A 12,993-nucleotide genomic window follows, 5' to 3' on the forward strand; every position below is an offset into this window, starting at 1 on the left:
AGCAGAGGGGTTTAGATGGGTCGGGAGTTTTGGGGGGGGGGCTGTCAGGGGGTCGGGAGTGGTTGGATGGGGCGTGGGAGTCCCAGGGGTCTGTCTGGGGGTGGGGGTGTGGATAAGGGTTGGGGCAGTCAGGGGACAGGTAGGGGGTAGAGTCCTAGGGGGCCAGTTAGGATATGGGGAAGGTCTCAGGAGGGGGCAGTCAGGGGACAAGGAGCAGGGAGGCTTAGGTAGGGGGTGGAGTCCTGGGGGGCAGTTAGGGGCAGGGGTCCCAGGAGGGGGCAGTCAGGGGACAAGGCGTGGGGGGGAGGGTTGGGGGTTCTGAGGGGGCAGGAAGTGGGAGGGAGTGGAAGGGGCAGGGGTGGGGCTAGGGCAGGACAGGGGCGGGGCTAGGGCGGGGCTCCTCCCGTCCTCTTTTTTGATTGTTGAAATATGGTAACCCTATCTTCTGCCTGTGCTGTTCATGGCATCTGCCTCCTTACAAAGGGCCTGGGAGTGATAAAGTAGTCCAAATAAAAAGACAGTATGCTTCAGCAGCCCACAAAGCGCAGAGTCCTGGGCCTTTGGAAAGACAAAAAGAAAAGAATTGGCCCCTCTCCTTTCTGAGAGGGCCAAGGAGGCCAAGGCTCTGAAACCATTTCCTCAATCAACAACCCCCCTTCCAGGGGACGGGGTGCTCTGAGTTGCAGTCCTGCTCCTTTAGAATGTCACGCTGGACTAAGCAGGGACCCTCCTTTTTAAGGACCTGCTCATCTCCAGCCTTGACAAGCCTCACTGGTGTGCTGGATTGGGACTGACTGTGCACAGAGGAGCTCTTTAACCCTTTCCTAACTGGAGTGGGGAATCTGCCCCAACACATGTTTGCAATATTTCACATCTGAGCAGTAAAGGATTGAGCCTACTAAGGGTATCTCAATTAAATAAAATAAATGGACAGATTCTGGGGAAGGGCAGGGGAAGGAGACAAAGGGAGTGGCCAAAGTATCTCTGGCTATTCCTACTTGCCCAAATGATATCTTTGGGCTATAGGCAGCTAGATGTAAGTTTCTGGGTACTGTAAAAAACTTTCCCCTCACCGATTGCACAGCTCAGAAAATCCAGAGAATCTGGTCCAAAAGCTGTAAAGTCACACAGGGGTGTCACATGGCATCACAGAAATATGCTAGCCAGAATGGTAGAAAACTTTACTCACATACAAATCCTGATTTGTTGTTATGCTACAGCATCTTCAGGCTGATTTTGCCAGTGCAAAGGGACTGCAAGCCACCCACCAAGGAATTCCCCCTGTGTAGAAGGAATCTAGAGGGCAGTAGGCTGCTGGATGCAAGTTGGGGTAGCCCTGAGGCAACCTCCCAAAGACCCCAGACTTAGGGAGACAAAAAAGTAACATAGATCCACCTTCCCCGCCCCACCTCTTGGGTCCTGCACCAAGCAAAGTGAGAATCAGGTCTGGAAGCTCCATTCTTTAAAGTATGGGTTTACTCAGACAACAAGTGAATCTGTATAAGGGGCTTGCTCCCATAAGGCACTGAGCACTCATAACTCCCACTGCAACCAACTGGAGCTGAAGACATTCACCACCACAACACAGGATCAGGCCCCAAGACATGAGCCGATGGTGCAGCTATGACTATGTTAATTACAGCAAGAGACAGGCAGGCATTTGGAAGGAAGCATAGTACTATGGGGGAGAAATGTTATCAGTTAATTGGACACACTAAGATAAGCTTCCTCACTTCCTTCTGCTCTAGAAATAGTGTGGGCCAAATTAGTCCCTGATGTAACCTCAACTAATTTGAATGGGGTTATACCAGGGATAAATTTGTCTCTGTGTCCTTGTTACTGTGCCATGGACTAAATGCCCATCACTGCCAGCAGAATAATTCAAACAAAAGGAGAGAATGCATCTTTTAACAGATTTAGTAGGAATGTCTGATAGATGAACTATAAATAGCCTTAATTGTACAGAGACTCCCCAAACTAAAGATCAAAATTGAACAAAAATATCAAAATGTCAAATGTCTAAATCTGCTTGTTTACAAGTAAAAAAAAAATCATTTCATCCACTCTTTAAAAAAAAAAAAAAAACAATGATTAATATCCGAGTATAAAATGCATCCTGCAGATTTAAATTGCAAGATCTCCAAATCTTAATGGAATCTAGAGATCAATGAGTTTCATCAGTGACTCTGCTCACAATCATTGTCAGGCTTAGTAATGAGATAATGCATTATATTATAAGCAAGGCACTGACAGTTAAATGCACAGTGTGTACAAATAAGTTCCTTAACGTATTCTACCCAGTCCGTGAGCCTGTTCTGTTAATTCTACAGGCAACAAAAAGTGGTGTATGTATGGCTGTATTGTATATTATTCCTCCCCCACTTTTAAAAACTTTTTAAAAGGATACCGAGCTATAAAATTCTTACTAGTCCAATTTAGAATCTACACTACTGACTAGGCAAATGCCTATTACACAAAGTTCAGAGGATACCAAGCAAATTTCCCTTCATTATAATTTTATTTTTCTGCAGGGGTTGCTCCCTCTACAGGTTTGACTCTATTTCCATAAACCCAGCACTTCAGCAATATTTCTAGAAACCTGCCTGGAGTTACAAAACATTGCTTGGCTGACTGAAATGAAGATGATAAAACTTGGAAGTAATTCAAAAATCTATCAGACATGTCACACTTGTAAGGAGTTTGGCAGTCTGGTGCTTATAACCACAGTACAAGTTTGCAATTGCTTAATATAAGTGGTTGTCCTTTGCTCTGAATTTCAGATCTCTACAGTCACCGTATATCACAGCTAAATACAATTTGCAATATTAATTCCTGAATTGATTTATTTTTAATGTAAATAAACTATTTCAGACATTGAAACATTAATTGAACAAATAAAATATTATCTTATTGAACTTAGCTAAGGGTAGCACATGTCCCAGAGCATAATTTAACACTGAGTAATGCTATACTTCCCCATGTGAACCAACTATTTATTTGCCAACTCAATTCTGGGCATTATTTTCCCATATGAATTCCCCCAGACCAAGAGCATGCAAAGAAGTCACATCATGCATCTTTCAAAGTGGAGATGCCATCCTCAGTTTGAATGTGCTGGAAGAGGCCATGAAGCTAGTTCTGTAAACAAGTGCTGTCTTTCGTAACACCCTTCTCCTTTGCACAGCTCAGTCTCAGTTAACAAAAGTCCCAATCACACCACAACTTAGCCATCTAGGGTGAAATCCTGGCCTCACTATCGTTTTAAATGAGCCATGATTTCACCCCTGAAGAATTCACTGTTTATTAAAAGGACAGACAATATGAGGTTATGGTTTTCATAATTCATAGGTCACGATTCTGTCACACTTCCTCAATGTTAAGTAGTACCTTACTTTGAGAATAGCCCATTCAATCAACGGCACTACTTGTGGAATAAGAGAGCACTCAACAAGAGTAAAGGTGACACCTGATATTTATTTAGGAACAGATTCTTCCAGCCTTACTCATGTTGAGTGGAACGTTACTCAGAGTAGTTTCACTTAAATCAAAGGGACTACTCAAGAAGCAAGGTATTACTTAGCGTGAATGCAGATGGCAGAATCTGGCTACAAGTAAAAGGCAGAAGTTAAACACCTGCATAGCTGAGGGTAAACAGACTAAGAATCACAGCTGTATTAGTGTAGTCCAATGGAAAACACAAAATTTAGCCCCAATTCTCCAGTGTAATGTGGCTATTTTGTGCTCCTCAGGAATCCCAGTGCTACCCTGAAACTAGCTTCCTTACTATGCAGTTGAAGGATCCTAAAATTAAATAGAATTGCCATAATGACTCCCAACAATACCTACTCTCCCAGATGTCCATGTAGGGAATGTCCCCAGAGAAAAGAGTGTGTGTCATCCCCTTGTCCACCAGAACCTCAGCTGCTAGAATGTCCACACGGGGCTGCTGGCTACTGGTATAGATTACGATAGTTTCAAATTGCTCTAATTTATGCTAAGGGACTGGACTCGCATCCTCATCTCAAAACTTGCACTAAGTGCTCCCTGGCCACTGTATCATCAGCATTTTGTAGTACTTCATATACAATAATGCAGTGATCAATTTCACTTTAATAAATACAATCAGGAAAATGAATACCTGATTTAGCAAATTTAAAAGGAGAGGTACACTTAGTAAGAGCAATATATTTCTATGTGACCAAATCCTGGGGTTCATACTCAGCTCTGATTTGAAACTAGTTTATTGCTAGGTCTTTTTACTAGGCAAACTCATATTTACAGCTGCTGTGCACACTGCTACATGCTCTGTGGGCTACACAGCTCCAATGACCATAGCCCCACCACTTCTTACAAACCCTCTCTGTGGCAGAAGGAGCCCACACAAAGCACAGATCCGTGGAATGTAAGGGCACAGATCCTCTGTGCATGTTTCCCACATCCGGCTCCACCAACCCACATGGGAAGCATAACTACAACATCTCCCCTTGCTTATTTGGCTTTCCACTCCCGCAAAGGGCAAAATGCACCCCTTCCATACCCGCCCCAAAATAACCAAGTTTTGCAACTGTTTTACAAAATAATAAAGAAGTTAGCATTGTATCCTGTTTTGAAAAAAAAGAATGCAGTGTTCTTTCCATCTTTTTATAAATACTGTTTGTCAGTAAAGTAATTGAGCCCTTAAGATGAAAGACTAATATCCGCTGTTTTGAGAATTGGTTAGATTTTCTTGTAAGAATGAAGATGTAGGCCCTGAAGCATCCTGTGAGTCACAGAGTGGACATCTGTTAACTACAGACTTACTGGTAACAGTTGTGTGTGTACTTTGCACCTCTGCATTTACCAATCTAATTTCTTATGGATTAGAGCCAGTAATATAAACTTCCTTTTGACTTTTTGGTGCTGCATATGACAGAAAGTGCATTGATCACGCAAAGCCACTGTTAGAAAACAAAGAGGTGTTGATTGAATTTATGCCAACATAACACACTCATTTACACTTTTAAAATAAGTTTTTCTCTTTAAAACAATTTCCATATCTTTCCATCTTAATCTCCCACAGAGTGTCCATCAGTATAATATCTATACAATATATTGCACCCACAAATAATTGTAAAATTGTGGGAGAAAAAATAAAAGGCCAAGACTAGGCTGAAAATCTGACCTTTATATGTAAAATGTTGTTTTCTTCAATGAAGTTTGTGACAATCTTTATTGGGCATTATGTATAAAGTTTAAAAGAGAAGAGTTACAAAAATTATTCAAGGACTGGAAAAAGTGTCTTACAGTGAGAGACTTAAAGAGCTTGATCTGTTTACCTTATCAAAAAGAAGACTGAGAAGTGACTAGTTTATGTATATGTACCTTCACAGGGAGAAAATAATAGGTGCTAAAAGGATTTTAATCTAGTTGGAGAAAGGCATAACAGGAGCCATTGGCCAGAAGTTAATGACAGTCAAATTCCTAGAAATAAGGCACAAATTTTTAAAAGTGAGGGTGATTAACCATTCGGCCAAAATATCAAGGTATGTGGTGGAGTTCCCATCTCTTAAGGTCTTCAAATCAAGACTGGATGCTTTTCTAGTAGATGTGCTTAGTCAAAAACAAGTTATTGGGCTCAATACAAGGATGACTGGGTGAAATTCTTGGCTATGGTAATATAGGTCAGATTACATGCTCTAATGGTCCCTTCTAGCCTTAATCTATGAAAAATGTATTATTGCTTTAAATAAATTTCTTCCTCAGAGATACTGCCTTTCATAGAGAACAAAATGTGTATCTACTGCAGAAGCATTTCAAATTGCTATAATTCAAAATGCAGGGACATAGAGATATTTACACATTTGGTTTTCATATTTGTAAGCAAGAAATTCAGATGACAAATACAAAGGACTATATTTTCATAAAGATATGTATAATTTCTGTGCACTATTACCATGTGTGTGCAAACATGCACAGTTTATATGCATAATTCAAGTTGATCTTTTAGGAAAAGATACATATATTGTAGTTGGAGCAAACAACAACAGTGATAATTAAGATTGCCTGAGTGTTTCTGTTTAAAGGCCGTATTTCAGTTACTTTTAACCTTCACCTTTTGGTCTGAAATTTTCTGAGTCTGACCTCAGTTGAAGGATTATTTTTTAGAAAAGTTTGAGAAAAATGGTTCTGCCATTTTTGAGTACAATAGTGAAAAATATACACAGCTCTTAATGGCTCTAATGAGCCCTCAGGGAGTGACAGAACTTGGAAACTTGGCAGTTGTAGTAAATAAGTTAACCCCTCCCCCTATTCTCACTGTTCTGTTGGCACTATCTGTGTATGTAAGAAAACCCCAAGTCATTAAAAAATGCAGGTGTGTCTGGAATGAGGTAGGGCTCCCTTTTTGCATAGATTCTTCGAAAGTATGCATGAAAATGAGGCAGGACTCATATGGGGACGGTGGAAGGGCCAGTGCAGGGAAGACTGTGCAAACTTCCTGTACAGCAGCAAAACATGGACAAGTTTGATTTTCCTTGTTTACACAGAGATTTTATGTTTTTCACAACACAAAGATCATCAGTGATCATGCACAAAATGTACGTGTTCACAAGTGGAGGTAATGCTGGAAAAAATCAGGTCTAAAATATAAAAATCCTGATGAGTTCCTAGGTCCAGGCAAAGAAAAGTATCAGTTAGGCTGCATCATTTTTAGTTTTTCCCCCCCTAAAAATGAGTATGTTTACTGATTTCTAAAAAATGTAACTACAGGTTCATACTTGATGTTCATCCACTATGTGTGCGGATTTCTGGTGGGCAATTTCTCAGAATGCAGATTTTTCCTAGCAGGAGATCTACACTCTCAGTCACTAGGTTCAGGCTACCCTATCAGTGTATTCTGTGGAAAAACCTCTAAACATATGGATTGCAAAAGTTGTTATTATTGGAATCCAGGCATGTGTAACTGCACCTATCTTATTTGGCAGGGCTTTTGTCAAGTTTTCTGGCACAAATGCTACAATAATGAGATTTCTAATAGCCACTGGTATTGACATGCTTAGGGTAATTCTGCACATAGAAGTTTCAGATTTCAAGAAGTTTCACATTTAACAACTATTTTAAGTCAATAGAACTGATCTAATACACATGTGCATGCTTGCTGCTGGCTCAGTGGCATGGCAGCTTGCCTGCTTTGCTGCCAGCTAGGATAGTGGGAAAAGAACTGTGGAAACTAAATACACTTTAAGGGCAGACCTATTCAGTTGTTCAGAAGAAGTGCCAGCTCCAGTATCATGTTAGTGCTTAAGAACCAATGACTGATACATGGCAACAGCCCAAAGGGAACTATTCAACTGCTATTTTAGCAGGGCAACAATTTTGGGGAGAAACGTTCAGCATGATGTGCAGGTATTCTGCTTTGCAACTCTCATTAATGTTAATAGAAGCCAAGCTGATAAATCTCAGCACTTCATATTGAAAATTTGCTCTCAATGTGTACTTTGAGAAGCAATGAGGGGAGAAGAGGACTTCAAAGCAGAACAGTGAGAAAATTCAACATCTGAAAAAGTAATTGCGGAAACTTTACAAAAGCTCAATAAAGTGACTGTAAATCTCAGATTATGGCAGCACAAGTAAAATATGTTCACAGTTAAGAAGTAAAAAGTAGTAAGATAGTAGTAAGATATGGAATATAAAAAGGAAAAAATAGTAAATTAATATGTTCCAACAGAGGCTATAAACTAACTATTCCATGTCCCAAGGCTCAGATGGAAAGGACAACTGATATGAGATTATTTTAAAATGATCTTTTTCAAATTTTCTTTTTCAATACCCTTCTAGCAATCTCAGTGCTTGTGTTGTTGATTGCCATGACACTACCACTTATTTGATATGGGATGGGAAGAAAAGTTCCAGTCCAGTTTGAAAATAAGGTGAAAGAGCAATTTAGTGAGGATTTAGTGTACTGTTTTTACCAAGCAGATGTGCAAACACAATAGCAGCAGCAAAGGTGTAAAGTTTCCATCACACACTGGTAGGTGATTAATTCAAATTCTGTAACCTTGACAAAGTTACACAGTCTGAGAGTGGTCTGAATAAACTGAACGGAAACGGAAATATACTGTACCTAGGCAAGTTCCATTTGAAATGGAATTTTACTCACTATGGAATACACCTCCTAGTGCCATTACAATTATCTGTTAAGGTTAAGGCTCTGTCCCTGTTTTCAACATGTACTCATATAATCCAGAAAAATTCACTATGGCATGAACTGTTCAGGAGTATTTTGTTTGTGAAAATAGCAGGCTCTGAAATAAATGGCAGAAAGTTCAGAAAGGCCTAAGCAGGTGCGGGAGAATCATCTTTATCCAGGTAGGAATTCAAATAAAGGCCTGACTGAGGCAACAAGAGAAGTCACAGAAGTGAACTTTTTTTTTCAAAAAAACCCAAGCACTTTAATCCTCCCTCCTACACCAAGCTGAAGTAGTCATGCTACAGAGGAGCTATTGATACAGCTGGGGGGCCAGGAGGAATCCTACAGCCCAAGCTGTGGGTCTGCAGGATAGCTGATATGAAGCTGCTCTTGCAGCCTAGAGGCTGTAATAATCCCTTGTGATACCGTTCCAGCCTGTGCTGCACCCTCTGAAAACAGCAGATGATGAATCCACAGCTTGTCTTGGACCTTTTGGCCCTGCTTTACTTCTTGCCTAACATCCCTAAAACCCATTCCACAGGGACATGTATCAGTCCCAGTGAAACTGAGTTCTGCTGCCCAAAGGGTGTGTGAACCATGTATATTGTCTCCCCACAACACATTGATTTGGCTGTGTCTCAGACTAAGTACAGAGAAGGAAGGTCTAGATTCTGCACTGACAGGGCCGGCTCCAGCTTTTTTGCCGCCCCAAGCGGCGAAGCAAAAAAAAAAAAAAAAAAAAGATAAAGCCGCGATCAGCAGCACTTTGGCGGCAGCTCTATTGCACCACTTCATTCTTCGGCGGCAATTCGGCGGCGGGTCCTTCGCTCCCAGAGGGACCCGCCGCCGAATTCCTGCCGAAGACCTGGACGTGCCGCCGCTTTCCATTGGCTGCCCCAAGCACTTGCTTCCTTTGCTGGTGCCTGGAGCCAGCCCTGTGCACTGGGTAGAAAACACATTCCATGGCCTCCTTCCATCAAAAATGACTGCTTTAATAAGTCACTTATCATCATCATCACCATCACCACCACCATCAGGGGGAAGGGATAGCTCAGTGGTTTGCGCATTGGTCAGCTAAACCCAGGGTTGTGAGTTCAATCCTTAAGGGGGCCATTTAGGGATCTGGGGCAAAATCAGTACTTGGTCCTGCTAGCGAAGGCAGGGGGCTGGACTCAATGACTTTTCAAGGTCCCTTCCAGTTCTAGGAGATAGGATATCTCCATTAAAAAACAAACAAACATATCTTTTGTTACTAATTACAATACAAGCATGGAAACAGATACACAAATCATTAGTATGTATCTTGACAAGAATACAATGAAGAAATATGTTTGTTAATTTAACAAGCAGTTTAGGTTTAGCCTCTTTGACTGATATACTTCTTTTAGCAGTCAGTAAGCTGATGTCTTGAAAGTCACTGCATTTCAGCTTGCACTGTTATCACAATAACTTTCTCTTTTCTCTTATCACAAACAGTATTTGATACAGAGATATAACTAACAATGGTAATAATTGCAGCTCAGTCCGGGTTGATTGTGACCTATGTTGTTACCACCTGATGGCTGTTTGATTGTTTTATTGAAATGATTTGATTGGTCTCAGTCCAGTTCCTGGCAGGTGTTGACTTCCCAAAAACACCTCCAGAACTGGCACTAATGGGCACTCTTGTTAAAAGTCTTCATAGAGAAGCTGAGTGCATACGGAGACAAAATTTACCTCCCACCCCACATGTGATGCCATAAGGTCAGAGATGTAACACATTGGAAGGGAGGTGGGAGAGAGAATATTGCACTGCTCCTGCTTCTGCTGCATCCACCATGGGGAAGAAGACGACTTTAAACTTCAAGGTTGGCAATAACTGGCTAGATGCATTTCACTAGGGCTAAATTCATTACAGACTGCCACAAAAAGGGGAATGAGGAGTGTTATAGAGTCATGAAGATACAAGTGTGCCTTATTGAGTAACTGTGATCTTTTATTTACTCTGAAACCTGTGATCTTTTATTGTTACCCTTGTGCTTCCTCTCTCATTCCCTCCCTTTTCTGTTTCTGAGCCTCACTTATATTGTGAGGAATTTAGTTTGTGGGCCCTTCTGGGTGGGGACCGGGATTTTTCTTGTATTTGTGAGGCCCCTACTGCAAATTTGAATGTTGCATCATTAATAGCTAGGGGCCCCATGTCTGTCATGGAGGTCGCAGAAGTCACGGATCCCTGGGGTCGCTGGAGCAGCTCGGGCAGCCCCCTGCAGCGGTCCCCAGGGCGGCTAGCTGGAACAGCTGCGGTCGGCGGCCCCCCGACAGCTGGTGCCGCTGGCCCCGGGCGCCCCCCACAAACAGCACCCCCCAGCAGAAGCCCCCCCCCCACAAGATTTAGTCAGGGGTATTTATAGTAAAAGTCATATAGCCATATAATCATATAGGTCACGGGCCATGAATTTTTGTTTATTGTCCATGACTTTTACTAAAATATCCATGATTAAATCGTAGCCTTAGTAATAGCAAACACCACCCTAACTTTATAAAACTTTTTAAAGAATTAACATCTCATAGGAAATACTTACATTTGATGCTGGTTAACCTGCTTTTTGGCACTGAACAGTCTACGGCTGCTGAAAACAATAAAAAAAAAATAGAAGTGAGTTATGCAAGATCCTATTCTTAATATTTGCTATGGTTAGAACAATATATTACCAAAATATCACTAAACAAGGACTTGTTTAATTAAAGGCTAACAGTTTAGCTAATTATGTATCCAGTACCCTGTCTCTGAGAATGGCTGGAAGAAGGTGAAAAAGTGTAATGCATCTAGTGTTGTGATAATATATCATGAGAGAGGAATTTCTTCCTGACCTTAACTAGGTCCTGATCCTATAAACACATGTGTGTTTAACTTTAAGCATGTGAGTAATCCCATTGATTTCAATAGGACTATTCAGGTGCTTAAAGCTAAGTATGAGTAAGGCTACATTTTAGTCACGGCTATTTTTAATATAAGTCATGGACAGGTCACGGGCAATAAACAAAAAGTCACGGCCCCGTGACCTGTCCATGACTTTTACCAAAAATATCTGACTAAATCTTACCAACTTCCCCAGCTGCTGGGATGGCCCTGGGGTCAGCTACACCAACGCTGCAAAATTCATGGAGGTCATGGAAGTCACAGAAGCCGTGACTTCCATGACCTCCATGTATGATTCGCAGCCTGAAGTATGAGCATTAATATTTGCAGGATTGGGACCAGTTTATGCCATGAAGCATGGGAATAGGCTGTGAAATTTAAAACGAACAACACACAAAAAAAATCTACTTTTTTTTTTTTTAATACCACGCACACAAAATATTTAATAAATTCCCAGTGACCCTTGGAACACTGCCCCAGATCCGGCACATTATATTCTATTATTTGACTTAAAAAAAAAAGTTAGGCAGAGCTTTTTAACCTACTTTTTTCACTTGATTCTTTAATGAAAGGTTGACTGTAAACACTGCATAAGGACAGCATCATAAGTTTCTAAACTTCAGTAATATTCAAACTTTGGGCATAGTTTTGCCTTAGTTAAGCAAAATGTACTAAGATTTGCACTAAATTTATACAAAAAATTGAATTAGCTGTTCTATGTAATTGAAATGGAAAAGGTATTGCTTCAGAAGGTTGTAATGGGTGGTATGAAATCTGAATTGTGCTTTGGTGCAAAAAATTTCCATATACAATACAAGACAGAGATAGTTGGGAATTAACCTCTCCAAACTGGAATAAGAGATTAAAATGAAAAGGTTGTGCATGTTAAGGAAATCTGTGAAGCAGCCTGCATAAATGTCTGAGAACTGCAACTCCTCAGATCATATCTGGAGCAGGTTGCTTGTGATATTCAAAGTTAAAAACCATTTGGACAGAAATATGCATTTCAGTTAATATGGAAGTTAGAATGGTGCAACTACTGTTTCACCCTATTGCCATATATTATTGTGAGAGCCAGAACTCACAGTAGCAGATGAGAAGCAGATAGAAACTTTTCATATCACTTACTGTGATCATATGGATAGTGAGAATGAGTGCATATTAAAGCAATGTGATTGATTCTAGTATATTTCTGTCAAATATGAATCAGGAGAGGAGAGTGTATTTGGAAGCATGCTGCAGCTGCAAGAATGAATTCCTTGGCAGAGATCCAAAGAAAAGCAAAAGCTATAGCTAAACAACATCAACCTGTACACTGACAATATATTGGCACAGACACAAGAGTCAGTACTCTTCCTCCCATCGCAATTTTAGAAAAATAAAATAGTAAATAAAGCACACACTGGAGCCTCTGATTCACCTTTCGGTGCTTCCTCTGTGCCTAATAAAGATAGTTATTGGCATTATCTTCTTATTCATACTCTGAGTCTGAATTTTACTGATTATTAATAACTGAAGATTAGCAGTATCATTAGCCTGATTTCCTTTGACCATCATCCCACAACAAGCAAAAATGGATGAGGCAAGAAAGAGGATAAAGTGTTGGATTCTTAATTCATAAGGAATCAATATAAAACTGCACTGTTATGAAAAGGCAGTGGTTGACTAGCTTTCCCTTATAAGCTCAATTTGATCACAGCTACTCACCCAACCTTATCTTCACCCAAACTAAAACAATCTCCCTGATCCTTCTCATGAGTGCCCATTCCTCTGTCAAAGAAGATTAAGGTGTGCATGGAACCTTTACTCTGAAGTTCCAGACTTCCTAACATTTGCTTTGTGAAAACATTACTCTAAAGTTTGAATTTACTTCTCTGTAGAGAACAAAACTTATTAATATTGCTGTATGAATAACAAAGATTAATAA

The 12,993-nt window shown here is 40.6% G+C and overlaps 1 protein-coding gene across 1 annotated transcript in view; it reads right to left on the reverse strand.

Moving 5' to 3' along the window:
• Positions 1-12,993, reverse strand: part of SPATA7 (spermatogenesis associated 7) — a gene marked incomplete in the record, with an annotated part of 75,090 nt that overhangs the window by 41,581 nt on the left and 20,516 nt on the right. Inside the window, 1 exon segment of the mRNA XM_034768683.1 lies at positions 10,729-10,776. Coding sequence (XP_034624574.1) covers positions 10,729-10,776 — 48 coding nt within the window.

This window comes from Trachemys scripta, chromosome 4 (assembly GCF_013100865.1).
Source record: "Trachemys scripta elegans isolate TJP31775 chromosome 4, CAS_Tse_1.0, whole genome shotgun sequence".
Classification (NCBI taxonomy): domain Eukaryota; kingdom Metazoa; phylum Chordata; order Testudines; family Emydidae; genus Trachemys; species Trachemys scripta.